Source organism: Aythya fuligula, chromosome Z (assembly GCF_009819795.1).
Source record: "Aythya fuligula isolate bAytFul2 chromosome Z, bAytFul2.pri, whole genome shotgun sequence".
In the NCBI taxonomy this organism is placed as follows: domain Eukaryota; kingdom Metazoa; phylum Chordata; class Aves; order Anseriformes; family Anatidae; genus Aythya; species Aythya fuligula.
In genome coordinates this window covers 85,131,570-85,147,311 of record NC_045593.1, presented here as the reverse complement: position 1 = coordinate 85,147,311, position 15,742 = coordinate 85,131,570, and the positions used below count along the sequence as shown (strand labels likewise).

Sequence of the window (15,742 nt, the reverse complement as noted above, 5' to 3'; positions counted from 1 at the left end):
TGAGGCGGGGCGAGGCGTCACTTCCGCCCGGCCGCGCGGCCGCCGCAGCGTAGGGCAGGCGGGGCGGAGCCGAGCCGAGCCGCGGGGCCGAGGAGCGGCCGACACCGCAGCCGCGCTGCCCCTGGCCCGGCCGCCGCCGCCGCCTCCTCCTCCTCCTCCTCCTCCTCCTCTCTCCGCCGGGGCCCGCGGCTGGGGGCGGGGCCCGCAGGTGAGCGGCCCGCGGGGGGGGGGGAGTGGGGGGGGGGCCGAGGCCGGGAGCGGGGCGGTGACGTCACGCGGCGCGCGGCCATGGCGGGCGGGGGGCTGGGGGCGGGGGCAGGCCCAGGCCCGTCTCAGCAGCGCGGCTGCTGTGGGGGCGTTTGTCCAGTGTTGGTCGGTCTGATGCGAACTTTCCGCTCAGAAAGTGTTTTTTTTTTCCGACAATTGACGCTGATTTCTTACAAGTGTTTATTTACAGCCTCAGACAAAGGCAGCTTCTGGCTCGCTGAGGAAGGTGCTGGGACAGGGTGGGTGTAAAGCACCTGATCCCCCAGCGCGTAGCGAGGCTGAGGAGCTGGATGTGGGAACCCTCGCCGTAAGGTTAGATGCGTTCTTGTTGAATGAATGCAGTTTATCCTTCCCTGCCTTTAAACGGCTTGATTGCCAGTTCTGTGTAGCAGCCTTCCCTGCTGCTCTGTTTCTGGTTAAATCAAGTAGTGGTGTCACTGAAAGAGATTTGTTCAGTTGTGTCACTGTCGTGCCTCAAAAAAAGATTTGTGTTCTTGGCAATGGTTGTTGTCTCATACCTAGATGGTTTTCTGGCTTCCTAAGACGACAAATAGAGTCCACAATCTTATTCTCCTGGTCTTGATTGATTCCTGGAAAACAACCTGGTGACTGGGTGAGATGGCCCAGCAGGAGTGCTGCGTTCTGGGTTCTCACTGTGTGTCTCGCTGTGAGGTATGATACTGTGCTGCAGGATCTAGAGACCAAGAGATGCACCATGGGGCAGACATGTGGGGAGCAAAATCCTGAGGAAGCAGGTGAATAGCCACGTGCGCTGCCATCGAGGTGACAATAGTTTCTTCAGATAACCAGGAGCGTCCAAGAAATATTTATCCATTCTTAGGAAGCTTCCAGTTGGTCCTCCTAAACATGCTCTTAGCCATGGACAGACTGTGCTGTTACTCTTTATTAATGAGCTGGTGTTGCCATGGCTTGGAATACCTATTTCCAGTGCCTTTCAGAAGATGGAAGAGTACTGAGTTATATGATAACCTCTTACTCTTCTCTGGAGGGCTGCTGCAGCCAGCAGCAGGTTTTGCAGCGCAGTTTATCCTTTCCAATTCACAGGCAAGCTGTAAGACACATTCCCTGACAACAGGGAGATAAATGCTCTGAGTCGAACTACGTGTAAAACCTGGCAAAGCAGTCACCTGAGATGTGGTGCTCTAAGCTCAAGTGTCTGTCAGAGCTGCCCATTGCTGATGTTTTCTGTGACGTTTCATGGACGCGTGAAGAATACCTTTCATGGCTGGCATTCACCGTATGGAAGTGTATGTAAAGGCAGTCTAGCGCTACTGTTTCACTTGTGTGGGGCAACCAGAAATCATTTAAGCTACTGTTAACTAAAAATCCAACTTTTACTCAGTCAGAAAACGTTGTTAGGGTGCATTTTGCAAAGTCATAAAACCTGCTCAAAATGTGAAAGAACGTCAAGACTTCCTTTCTGCCTGCCTCTACCCTACTCCCATCTAGATAGCATATTTAAAAAAATGGTAGAAAGGATATTATAAAATGTGTATTTCAGCATTCAGGGAAGCTTTTTAAGAAGTGTATTATTTCTAGTACAATGGTTAAATGCAGTATGAGTTTATTGTAGTGTTTTGTGAAACATAATTGTGGCTCATTGGTCAAGAGTTATTAATACCATATTTCTTAATAATACTTATTAAAATTAATTAATTCAGTATTAATACTATAATACCACTTTCAAGCGTTTGCTGTTTTCCAGAGATTGCTGCAGTCTTGGTGCTTATTTATTTATGTTATGAGGAAAACCCAAGTTTCTGGGCACCTTTCAGTAGCATCTTTCAACTATGTATATCAAGGTCCTTCATCTGCGTAGGGGCAATCCCAAGCACAAACACAGGCTGGGCAATGAGTAGATAGACAGCAGCCCTGAGGCGAAGGACCTGGGGGTGGTGGTTGATGAGGAGCTCACCAGGAGCCAGCAATGTGTGCTGGCAGCCCAGAAAGCCACCTGTACCCTGGGCTGCACCACAGCAGCGTGGGCAGCAGGGCGGGGAAGGGGATTGTCCCCCTCTGCTCTGCTCTCGTGAGGCCCCACCTGGAGCCCTGCACTCAGCTCTGGGGCCCCTCCACAGGGAGGACAGGGAAGTGTAAGAACAAGTGCAGAGGAGGGCCACAGGGTTGATTTGGAGCATCTCTCCTACAAAGACAGGCTGAGGGGGTTGGGGGTGTTCAGCCTGGAGACGAGAAGGCTCTGGGGTGACCTTCTTGCAGCCTTTCAGTATCTAAAGGGGCCTTATAAAATAGGTAGCAACTTCTGCTTGGGCAGACAAGGGGGAACAGGTGTAAACTAAAAGTGGGGAGATTTAGATTAGAGACTAGGAGGAAGTTTTTAACTGAGAGGAGGGTGAGGCACAGGAACAGGTTGCCCAGAAAAGCTTTGGATGCCCCATTCCTGGCAGTGCCCACCCCACACAGCTGGAAGCAGCTGTGTTCTTCCTTCTAGCAGGCATTTGCACAGCATTTGGTGGTGTGCATGACTCGGTTATAGAGACATGTAGAGTCTTTGACACTTCGGCTTGTTCTAAAGGAAGAGATGAGCACAGGACTTTTTCAGGGGAGTCTTTTTGGCCAGCTATTCCTGAAAGTTGAGCTGTCGCTGAGCCAGGAAAGGAAAGACTGAGGGGTTGTGTCTAGATAGAGGCCATTCGGAATTTTCTTGATATTGACTTAGATGCTTTGCATGTATTTAGTGACCTGAAGTAACTGCTATCTCACCTAATACATATGTGGATTGTGTTTAGTATACAACTCAAATCTAGTTTCCTGGTTTTCAAGCAAGTCACGTAGAAGATATCAGCTGCTCTGTTTCTTGATTTTGGTTTGAGGACTTAAGTCTTTACAGTGCAGTAAATGTTAAATACTGAGCCAAATTAGCATTACGTGAAGCAAAACTGGTGGTTGTCCTGTCCCAGATACACGCAGGCTTCAGGCGTTTCTTGGTGCCTTTAAGCCAGAACCCTTTCTGAGTTTAGAAATCCAGTTTTTGACCACTGATCAAAACCAGAAGATCTTGCCTATTACCTCGTGCTCAAGTACATGTTGCTGCCTGGGCAGAAGGGAACATGTTCCTTTCTGGCGTCCAGCTCCATCTCTCTACTGATGTGGATTCCTGTCCTGCGTTTGTTTTTCTAACCTGTCTACACTGCATGGGTTACACTGCCTTACTGCGTAATCTGCTGAAGGATGCTACCTCCTGGAGCTGCTTTCTTTTGGGCAACACACAAGCTCTCAGTATTGGATCTGCTTTATAGTGCCTGAAGCACTGTAAAATGACCTGAGGCAGTGTGCGGAGAATGGGCAGTGCTGAGCTGTCTTGGTATGGCTTTGCTCCTGATGCTCCTTTGCAGCTGATGCTGGCTGGGCCTTGCACTTTGTGTGCCTCTGGACCAGGTGTGCAGGTGGAACGACTCTGTTCTCAGTTGCAGATGTGGCACAGTGAAGCTCTCCTGCCTTGGCTGCATCTGTAGGTGGTGGTAGTTACGGTTCAGCACTGCTGTATTTTTTTAAATACTTGTGATTAATACCACTGTTCAGGCTGCAGGAAAAAGAGATCCCTTCTTTGTCCTCCTTCAGTAGATGCCTGGTGTTCTCAGTGTCTCTGCCTGCAGACTGCAGCACTGTTCACAGTGCAGATCAGCCTGGTCTGTGAAACTTCATAGCCTTAAAGCTGCTGCTCTTGAGTGGGGAGTGAGTTGAGAGCAAAGCTGGCCCGCGTAAAGGTCCCTCATGGGTGAACATACTGCAGTGATGGTAGTCCAAAGGTAGAGAAGGAAAGAGTTTCTTTGCTGCTTGTGGCAACTCCCAGGCCTCCCTGTCTGCTTTTCCTCCTCTCCCTAAATCGTATTTTTTAGTCCTGTAAAGCCAAGGACAGTGTTATGCCGGAGATAACACCTGGCTCATCTGGGCCGAGCAAATAAAGACAAACGAGAAATTGTTTCTCAGAGCCTTTTCAGCTTTCCAGAGAAGCCTGGTTGGAGGGGAGTTGTCCTTACAGAGGAGGAAATGTGCTGTGGTTGGTGAAACAGAGGAAAGCATTTGTTTAACTAGACATGCAAAACCTGGAAAGGCAGGCAGCTGTGTAGCAGCACTGGTCACAGAGCAGCTCGGATCTCTACCAAATTACAAATACTTCCTGCTGGGACTTGTGGCTCTTCAGTCTCCTTGGGATCCTTTTGTCCTGCAGCCTGAGGTTGCTGAGATTCAGGGTCTGCTGGTCCTATTGCTCCAGGTCGTTCTGTAACCACCGGGAAGGATTTCTTCACTCTCCTTTGTGTTACACTTCTCTTAGAGGAAGTGTGCAGAAATAAAAACTGCGCAGTTCCAAAGATCGCCTGTCCTTATTTATTTATTTATTTTTTGTTCACCCAAAAATGTCCAGTTTTACTCCCAAACATGCATTTGTAGTGGAAGGTAAATGAAATCACCTATTACCTGTATTTCTGTTCCTTACAAACAAGTTTAATTTCATACCTTTCTGTTATATCTCCATCTGTAGAGATGATTGGAACTGTGAAACATTACTTAATTGAATCTTATTACAGTGCATGTTTCATGCATTCATGCATGATAGGTTGTGTGTTGCCAAATTAGAGGATTCTTGATGCGCTAAAAACTGGACCCTCAGCATTTCTGGAAGGCAAAGAGTACAATTTGTTACTACTTTCAAAATACACAGGACCCAATTAAAGGCTGAGGCAAATGCTTCTCAGCTGCCTCTGATTCTTGTCAGCAGAGGTTTTGGTTTTTTTTTGGTGTTTTTTGTTGTTTTGGTGTTTTTTGGTTTTTGGTTTTTTTTGGTGCTTTTGACCAGGAGAGGGGTCTGAGCCCAGTGCACTGTATGGTGAAACGTTTCTTAAGCTACGGCCTGCAAAGTGTGCATTGTGCACCTTGCCTTGGGAGCTGCCTCTTGCTGCTCTTCCCCAGCTGCCAGGCTGGGCAGCGGGCTTGTAGTCAGATTTTGTGTCAGCCAATGGTTTTAGTCTTCGTTCTTTTATATTAGTTTGCCATCTCTTCTGCCTTGGATTTGGATCTCTTGGCCTACTCCATCACTGATTCCCCTCATTTGATAGAGCCCAGTGCCAGCCTGTGTGCAGCAAAATCTGCACACTTGAGCAGGCCCTTTCTTTATCCGGATTGCCTCTAAGGGATTTCATAAATCTGAATCAGAAAATGATGCGTGCTGTCACATGCTAACATCTGTAGAAGCCTCCTGACAGGCTGACTGACGATGGAGAGTATCTGCATCAAAGTTGCATCTGAGCTGCTGTAGGAAGTCCGCAGGTCTTTCTCATTCTGTAGCTGCCTGGTTACACAAATGTAAGCCCATCGGTTGTGACCTTTTGCATCTTGCACACCTTCTTGACCTTTGCCAACATTTTTTTTACAGTAGTATGCGTCTCAAGAGTAGTAGTCCCCTGTCTGCCCTGCCTTGCATTGATTTTTGCGTAGCAGCAGAGGAGAACACAGAGCTTCAAGCTGCTCCGGGCCCACGTGCTTCTCCATCCTCAGACAGCCTTTGTGATCATGTGCTGCTGCTTCATGCCTAGGATCCCTGGAGATGGGCTTCATGTTTCTGAGATGCTGCTTTTTCTGCTGATCCTTCCAAGCTACTGGTATGCAGTACACTATATAATGTAGAATGCTGCACAATGCGCTGATTCGGAGGTAAATGGTTAATATATATCCAGGTGAACAAAATTGCAAAGTAATTAACATCCATGTTACCAAACGCTACCAGTTTTCCTCTGAATGAGTGTGTGCATTTCACAGGTACTGTCTCCAGCCTCCACATAGCTTCTGAGCAAAGTCATTGTGTTAAGTGAACCACCTGTGGAGATGTTTCAAATACAGACATTATTTCTAGGCAGACTTTACTTTTCTTTACTGATAGAATTGTGTCTATCAGAAACTGTTTATGCACAGTATTCACATTATTCATGACTGCTCATATGCAAATGCAGCACATGGTTTGTTCACGACTTGTGTGATAGGTGAAGTAAACATGTAAATTTGAGGACAAGATTTCTGTACTAGTAGACTCATATGTGACCCTTTTTCAAAAGAATAATTCTGTGTGATCTTTTATTGTATCTGCTTTACAGTTGTGCCACATGACACTTTGGTATTGATTTTGAAAAACAAATGTTAGCACAAGTATTGTATGTAGATGGACATACATCCCTTCCCTCCAAGCAACCTTTCCTTTCCCCAGATTCTGCACTTTGTTGATTTCTTATGAGAAAAAGTAGAGGTGACACCTTATTAGTCTTACGGTGAGTACTAGGATTTTATTTATGTTTGGTTGCTGGAAATTTCTGAAAAAACACCCCTGGGTTTGTCTAGTTGTCTTGCGTAGTGCATCATTTTATACAAAGCTCTCTAATTTCCTTGTGGACCAAGAAGGTTCATAAGAAATAGCGAGTATAGAGACAGCTCTTAATGTCTGCTAAACTTTTCTATCTTAGTACCATTTCATGTATTTCCTAGAAAGAACAAAGGAGTGCATCCCAGTTTATGTGTTATAGTGGATATGAAAATTGCATTACAACTCTGATAGATAAAGGTTGCAGTTTGAGATAGGAACTGACCACTTGTTCCAGTGCAGGAGTGTCTTGCCTCTTCCAAGTGTCCGTGTTAAAAGCGGGTACGTGATTGAGGGTTCAGCGCACTAGCTGAGAAACTGCAGAAAGTCCCTTGCAGAAGGCAAGAGCTGGATTAAATGAGACTGGCATTACAGTTAAGACTTCAGTGGGAGTTTATCTAATACCATAGACAATTTAACAAAGCTTCCAGTGGATTCTTCACAATTAGTTTTTGTTGTTTCTGTTTTTATTTTTGTAATGTAACTAGGATCTGATGTTTTACTATGGAGTATGTTTTAGTTCAGACAGAAATTAACAGAGGTAAAATGACCTGCATTATTCAGTTTGCAGTGGAGCTGCCAGTGACAAGTCTGATGCTTAGGTAGCTGTTGCACTAGGCCACCTCCGTGACAGAATCAGTTTTTTTTTTTTTTTTCTTTTCTTTTTTTTTTTTTTTTTCCCTTGTGCTCTTTGCAAGATTGCTAGTTCTGATACAGTAAAAGTAAAAGTACAGCACTGGTGAGTTAAGATCAAGTTATTGTTCATCTGTATTTTAGCCATCATCCTTCCTTTTTAAACCCAGTCTCACTGTGGTCTAAGTAGAACCTCATCCATTTTTAATATTATAGTTTCTTCTGCTTTGTTTTATAGGATCATGGATTTTCCAGGACACTTTGAGCAAATCTTTCAGCAGCTCAACTACCAGAGGCTTCATGGCCAACTTTGCGACTGTGTCATTGTGGTGGGAAACAGGCATTTCAAAGCCCATCGCTCTGTTTTGGCAGCGTGTAGCACGCACTTCCGAGCTCTCTTTACTGTAGCAGAAGGAGATCAAACCATGAATATGATTCAGCTGGATAGTGAAGTGGTGACAGCAGAAGCTTTTGCTGCTCTCCTAGACATGATGTACACTTCCACACTAATGCTTGGGGAGAGCAATGTTATGGATGTCTTGCTGGCTGCATCTCACTTACATTTGAACTCCGTTGTTAAAGCATGCAAACACTACCTTACTACCAGGACACTGCCAATGTCTCCACCGACTGATAGAGTTCAAGAGCAGAATGCGCGTATGCAGAGGTCTTTCATGCTTCAGCAGCTTGGGCTGAGTATTGTGAGCTCTGCCTTAAATTCCAGTCAGAACTCGGAGGAGCAACCGAACACAATGAGCTCCACGATGAGAAGTAACATGGAGCAGCGCACTAGTTTTCCGATTCGCCGTCTCCACAAGCGTAAGCAGTCTTCAGAAGATCGGGCCAGGCAGCGAATGAGGCCTGCCATAGATGAGTCTGTTTCTGACGTGACTCCGGAGAGCGGGCAGTTAGTCGTGCATCCACGGGAGGATTTCTTCTCAGCAGATTCACTGAAGATTGTGGACAACTCAAAGGCTGATGCCATCACTGATAACCAGGAGGATAGTACTATTATGTTTGATCAGTCTTTCAGTGCTCAGGAAGATACTCAAGTGCCCAGCCAGTCTGACAACAGTGGAGGAAACATTCCACAGATGTCCATGGCATCCCAGGCAACACAAGTGGAAACCAGCTTCGACCAGGAGGCTGCATCTGAGAAGAACAACTTCCCATGTGACAATCCAGAGGTCACTTTAAACGAGAAGGAGCACATGCGGGTGGTGGTTAAATCTGAGCCCTTGAGCTCCCCAGAGCCTCAGGATGAAGTGAGCGATGTCACGTCCCAAGCAGAAGGCAGCGAGTCTGTTGAAGTGGAAGGAGGAGTTGTCAGCGCAGAGAAGATAGAGCTAAGTCCTGAGAGCAGTGACCGTAGCTTTTCTGATCCTCAGTCCAGTACTGATAGGGTGGGAGATATCCATATCATGGAGGTGTCAAATAACCTGGAACACAAGTCATCTTTCAGTATCTCAAATTTCCTGAATAAAAGCAGAGGTGGCAGCTATGGTGCTAGTCAAAGTAATGATGACAACATTCCAAATACAACAAGTGACTGCAGAATGGACAGCGAAGCCTCTTACCTGATGAGTCCAGAATCAGGGCCTGCTAGTGGTCATTCATCTGCCACGGTCTCTCATGTTGAAAATCCTTTCAGTGAGCCTGCAGACTCTCATTTTGTTAGACCAATGCAGGATGTGATGGGTCTTCCCTGTGTGCAGACTTCGGGGTATCGGGCTGCAGAGCAGTTTGGCATGGACTTTCCACGGTTGGGCTTGGGCCTCCATTCCCTTTCAAGAGCAATGATAGGCTCTGCAAGAGGGGGAGCCAGCAGCTTTCCTGGCTACCGCCGCATAGCCCCCAAAATGCCTGTTGTGACCTCTGTCAGGAGCTCCCAGCTGCAGGATAACTCATCCAGTTCCCAGCTGATCATAAATGGGACCACTTCTTTCGATAATGGGCATCCGTCACAACCTGGTCCACCGCAGCTGACAAGGGCATCTGCAGATGTTCTTTCAAAATGTAAGAAAGCCTTATCCGAGCACAATGTCTTGGTTGTAGAAGGTGCACGCAAATATGCATGCAAGATCTGCTGCAAGACTTTTTTGACCTTAACAGACTGTAAGAAACACATCCGTGTGCACACAGGAGAAAAGCCTTACGCCTGTCTGAAGTGTGGCAAACGATTCAGCCAGTCCAGCCACCTGTACAAACATTCCAAAACAACCTGCCTGAGGTGGCAGAGCAGCAACCTACCTAGCACTTTGCTTTAACCGTTTCCACCCTCCCGCCTGAATGAGAGTGCCAGTACAAACTCTTAACTCTCTGAAGCACTGCAGGAACATTAACACTATTTTGCTCAAGCAAAGAAGCTGCTCTCGTAGATCCGTGAACACTTGTGTGTGGTTGTGCCGCACGCAAAAGTCTTGGTTCTTTAAATTGGGGATAATACCATACCTACCTCACAGGGGTGTTGTGAGGCTTAAACAAGTGTTAGTGAAAAACTTTGTGGTCTGCAGAAGTCTGCACTACACAGTCCGTAGATGTGTGAAACATTACTGTTACGTACATGCAAGCCTGGGGCCTATGGGGATACAGCCCCTAAAACTACGTTCCTTTGCATGGCAGAGGTGTCAGGATTGAGTGAGAGTGATCTCATGAATTAACACGTTTCAAGATTGAAAAACTGAAGTGCAAATTTCCTTTTTTTTTTTTTTTTTTTTCTCTGAAGTATTTTGTAAAAGTGAAAGCATTTAAATAACCTGCAAAAATTAAGTTGCTCGTTATGTGTGAACAGTAATGCAAAGAGCTGTTTACTGCAGATTGCATATCTTTAGAAGAAAAACAACTTTGGATGCACCTGTCTGACATAAAATGCTTTAAAATATGCTAATTATAAAATAGTTTTAGGGTTCTGAATGTATGTTTGCCTGTTTTGTAGTAAAGAACACTGTGTAATGAAGGTGCTTAAATTAAATCCAAGGCAATTAACTTTTGGACTACCAGTTGTATATATACTTGGAATACAGCAAGATCTGGGTGTTTCACTGATTTATTTTTTTTTTCTGTAGAAGAAACTTGTATTAAGTGATAAGTGAAGTACTGTTTCTTGTTTGTGCTATTCTTAGCAGTATCTTAAGCAATTTGTATTTCCTATCTTAAAATTCCATATACACAAAAGTCTGAAAAGAGCTTGTCTTTGTCTGTTTTGTTATTTTGAATGAGAGAGAGAGATAATTTGTGATGGCTTTTTTTTAGTGTTTAAGGTAGTCTCTTGCTGTTCCCAGACATGCCAATAGTCAGTCTGATCCATTTTACTGCATAAGCATGTTGCTCTTTTCTGGTACTCTTCTCTTCAGGCTTTAACTTTCTACTCTGTACACTTACTTTCCCTTGCAATTACGGATTTTTTCTTACATCAGAGGAGTCAGGAATGATCCTTGTTTGCCATATTTATTTACATTTGTATGTAAAGTGTAGTAAACAAATCCAATCCTTTTGTTTAAAGTAGTGTCATAAATGTACCTTTCTGCATAAAGTAAAAAAAAAAAATAGCATAAATTTAATTAAAAAATAGCACTGCACACTTTGTAAAGCAGAAATTCAGTGATCTTTGTTCTTTGAGAGAACAGCGTACATCTTGTTTAATTTCTTCCTCTCTGATGCCATTTGTTAACTAACAGTATTTGCAGCGTCTTTTGTTTTCTTTGTTAAAGATGCATGTGAACTACCAGCTTTCAGAACACTGGGTTTCTACATTTTGGAGCACTTCTGCTGATAAATGTTGTTCTACCATATCGAAGCTGGGTCAGGGCTTCAGCACATCCATACTACTCTGGAGAGACAGATGATTGATGTTTCCTGGCATTTAAGTCACAGAGCAACTGCTTTCTGTTAATGCAAAAACAATTTGCAAAGTTTTTTTGTTTGTTTGTTTGTTTTTTGTTTTGTTTTGTTCTGTATAACCAAGATACCCTGTGTGATGATACTCAGCAGTTTTAAGGAGTTTGTGTACCTAGTTGTTACTCTTAAACATCTTAGTCTTGTGTTTTGCTAAACAGAAAACAAAATCCTAATACACAGTCCCATAGGTCATTTATCAAGATGAACTGTGAACACGGTTGAAGATTACAAACCAAACATTCATTGTCAGACCAAAGGAAACATAAAAAGCTTTCTGCACCTGGCTTTATGTGAAACAGTACTCAGCTGATGAAGAAATGTCTAGTTACACCTCTCTGTGCTGAAAAGAAAATTGCCAAATGTCTGTCAATGTGTCACTTGCAACTTGAGCATCCAAGGTAAACAGGAACATGGAAACATGAGTCATTGGATTGATTCCTTTAACAAGTTAAAAGTTCTTTATTTAATGGTCATATTTGTAGCTCTTGATTTTTGAAGAATTAAAACAGTATGACATTTTTAAAAAGCTTTAGGACATGCCACTTTTTTTTTTAATAACCATTTTGATATTGGGGGATTGAAGGCATTGAGGGATACTAAATAATCTCACTAAAACATGAATAAAATACAATATTTTGTACTTCATTATATTCTTGTTGGTGTTTTGCCTTATCGGTAGCATTCTGGCTGATTGTTTCATCTTTCTTGCATTTCTACCACTCTGTTAAAAACTAGATTTTTTTTTTAATGTACATTTTCTGTGTGTTTCCTACAACACATCTGAAAATCCTACAGCATGTAGGAATAAAGCAGCTATGTGAGTACAGAGATTAATTAAAAACTAATGTGATCAGGTAAACGTATTAAACTGTACTTTTTCTAATCTGTTCTTTTATAATAAATTTTCATGTTGTTGTGAAATAGCAGACCTTGTGTGGGAGGACTCCTCTCCTTTCTTAAAGAAAAAAAAAAAATAGCAGCGTCCTTGTAAGAAGAAACTTTGATTTTCTATTTTCATTGATATCTAGTGTTTTTGGAGGAGCAAGCTGCAAATCCAGGAACTTGTGGCTGACTTGTTGCCTTCCTAGTCTTCCAGTATGACACAGTATCTTAGAACGACAGGTCCACGTAGCTGTCCCTTACTGTAAAATAAGAAGTAGTTCATCTCAAAACCTGATAAAATTGCCAAAGAGCTTTATCACCCCGACTTGTGTTCAAAACTAAACTCTACAGACCCTACAGTGAGATCTCATGTGAAGATGTCAGTGAATTAGAGTTTTGAAACATCTGAAAATAATTTTTTGTGCTGCGGTGTTTGACTTGATTTACTTTTTATTGTGGTGTATTTGCCAGCAATATAATTAATTGACTAAGCAGGTAATTTTTATGTGTTTGCAGTTTGAGCTCTGTGTTGCACTTTGCAGTGCAAAATGGAAATGTGGGCACACAGGCATGTCTGTCAGGTGAGGCAAAGTGCATAGCACTGCTCGTGGCAGGCCTCCATTATGCTGGGGTTTTACCACTTTTGAGAGGCCATACAGCATCTAATCAACAACAAGCAGGGCAGTATTTGAGCCAATAAAGCCTTGAAGGATTTTGTCCTATTTTGGGGTCAGATGTGGTCCACAGGCTGCCCAAGTAAGTGGTTGGGTCACCATCCCTGAAGGTAGTCAGAAGATACGTAGACGTGGTAAACAGTTGTACATGATGATTCTACCAGTCTTTTCCAACCTGAATAATTTTATGAATCTATGATCAACACTTTGAACTATTCTGAGCTGGCAGAGTGTGACTGCACTTCAGCATAGAAGCTTTGATCACACTGTGGGTGGTCGAGCATGGAGCCACTGTAGCTACCTGGTGCGTTGCCTTCTGGCTACCTGTGTGCTCCAGAGGTAAACTTTAGGATGTCCCCTGCAAATCGTTTTCAGTGCCCTACTGCTGGCTGAACCACTTGCAGGGATTCTTGCTTCTGCCACAGCATTGCTGGGAAATGGTCCATTGCCTGGATCTCCCTCCCCAAATGGAGGCTGGCCAAAGGATGTCTGGAAGGCCTTTGGATTCTGGAAGCATTCCTGCTTTTGTACAGAGATTATTCACATTTTTCAGCTGGATGAGCTCCCTCTTGGAATCCCCTCTTGGCAAGGGACCATGAGTAAGTGTCTGGGTAATGTCAGGATTAATTTTTATAAAAACATTTGAATGCCCATCTTTAACCTTCCCGATTTTACAGCAGAAGACAGCTAAGGTATCTGAATGTAAGGGAATGAAGGCTGGTTTGGTAGCTTGCTTCAAAAAATGTATTAATGCTGAGGAGACTAAACTATGTATAATAGCACAATTCATGTCTCGAATAGGCAGTTGTGTAAGCATTTAAATAAACCATAAAAGCAGTCTTTAAATACTATATGGTTCTCTTAATTTTTCTTCATAATACATGCAAATAAGTTCAGTCTGGAGCTTCCTATGGTATGCTAGTCTCTGTCAGTGGCCACTGCAGGACACACACTCAATTGGCTGGGTCTTACCTAGAAGACTTCCACAGAGTTCCTCGATCACACTGAATTTGTCCGCCAGTATCTCCTGCTCATACTTCAACCCTGTAAATCATTGTCATGCCAAAGAACGAATTCAAGCAGTACAAGACGAGGGTCTGTCCCTGGCAGTGGTCATTTAAACATCAGTATGTACTTCAGAGGTTCTCTAGTACAGCAGTTACTCTCAGTTACGTGCTCAGTTTTACCACCTTCACTGCTTTTGTGTTAGGTGGTTGCACCTGACCCTTGCAGACTGCTGAAAATAACAAGTGTGACACTCAGCTTCACAGCCACCAGTTGCTTGTCCAGGGTGACTGCTTTTCTCTGCCTGTTCCTTGCTGTGCTCCAGTGGTCCAGGCTCTGTTCCTCCAGACTCGTGGCTGATGGATGTGGAAATCACTGCTAGTGTGAAATCCCGTTTCCTCTTCAGCAGAGCTAGTGGGAGTCTCTTTGTTTCACATCAGTACCATCAGCCAAATAACCACCAAAACAGGCCACTTAAAAGGCATCTCAAGTGATTGCCTATTCTTTATGCCAGTCTTTAACAAGAAATACTTTTTCTTAGCAAAAAAATAATTGTAAAAGCCTGTACAATTATTTTTTAAAAATTGTTTCTGGTAGAATATATTGTTCATTATAGCTTGTAATTATGGTTGCTATTGAAACAACAATAATACCATCAAAGAAAAAAACAGATGCTGGCAGCACACCTGCAGTAGCATTTCCTGGAAAGTGCTACTTCCCTTCAGAAAAACTCAGGTAAATCTTACTTGTTTGTTTGTTTTTTAAAGCAGTGTTATGACCTTTAAGGGTTTTGGTTTTTAACACAGTTGGAGTGATTGGTGAAAACACTTTCAAGCTTGTTTTTGAACAAGATGTTTGCTAAACCAGTTAGTCTTGCATAAAATGAATTTCTCCGAAGGAACACTGTCTTCTTTCTGATATCACAGGGAGTCAGGAAGAATGAGGCATGTATGTAACAAGAAACTGACAATTTCAAAGGCTGGCACAACAAACTGATCCACAACTGCAGAAGGTGCTACTCTTGAAGAAATTCCAAGACATGGGACCTGAAATGTGCTTCTATCACTCAGGTAGTCTTATTTGCAAGTTCATGTGTATTTCTGAATACATATGGGGAATCTAATGGAAGTGCTTGGATAGCAGTTCACTTTACACTTAAGTATTTCTCATATCATTAGAGGGGTCACAATAACCTTCTGAGTCAGCATCCTTCAGTGTTACAATAACTGCACCAATATCAGAATATTTATAAAGGTCTCAGAAATCGTACAGACCAACAAACTAATCTGACTTTTGACTGTTTAATAAATCAGAGGTTTTCAGCACCAAAGTAAATCCTGTTGATTTCTGCTATGTCATTTGGAAACTTTCCAGCCAATTAAAATGCTTAGAAGCCCATTTCCCTTCTATTTACCCCCACAGCTACAAACCTTTCCTTGGACAGCAGAGGTCTTGTTAGAAGCTTCCCAAATACTTTCTGGTTAAGGTGGGCAGGTATGTAGTAATACATAAGGCTTGTGAATCAAACTGTATTGATGAATATGTCAGATACCCTCTGAGGCATGAAGTACAGGTCTTTCTTTAGCCAGCATTGATAACTAATTAATGAATACCTTCCTATAGCTTTTATTGCTATCAGAGTATGGTTCATTAAGCATCAAGGGAAAATTAAGCACAGAATTCAGCATGGAGAATGCTTTCCGTAGGACAGAACAAGCAGTACAGGACACACGAGGTGAACTTAAAAGAATTTCCAAGCACAGGCTTTTCTTTCTCGTGTGTGGGTTTTTTTTTTTTTTTTTTTTTGGTTTTGTTTTGTTCTGTTTTGTTTTGTTTTGTTTTAGCTTGCACCTCACAACAGACAGGCTTAGCACACTGCCAGCTGCCTTTCTCACCTCCTTTCTCATTCTCAAGAAATGTTCTGCATTATTATACAGCACCCTGCTCTGCTTTTATACAGGATGAAAGTAGGAGAAAACAGCACACTGCTGCTTTC

General features: G+C 43.3%; 1 protein-coding gene across 1 annotated transcript; it reads left to right on the top strand.

Annotated features, from left to right (window-relative positions):
* Positions 1–156: 156 nt before the first annotated feature.
* Positions 157–9,995, top strand: ZBTB5 (zinc finger and BTB domain containing 5). The gene is made up of 2 exons (XM_032205816.1): positions 157–208; positions 7,527–9,995. Exon 2 carries the CDS (start codon positions 7,531–7,533, stop codon positions 9,553–9,555), a length of 2,025 nt encoding a protein of 674 aa, XP_032061707.1. The 5' UTR covers positions 157–208; positions 7,527–7,530; the 3' UTR covers positions 9,556–9,995.
* Positions 9,996–15,742: the final 5,747 nt, after the last annotated feature.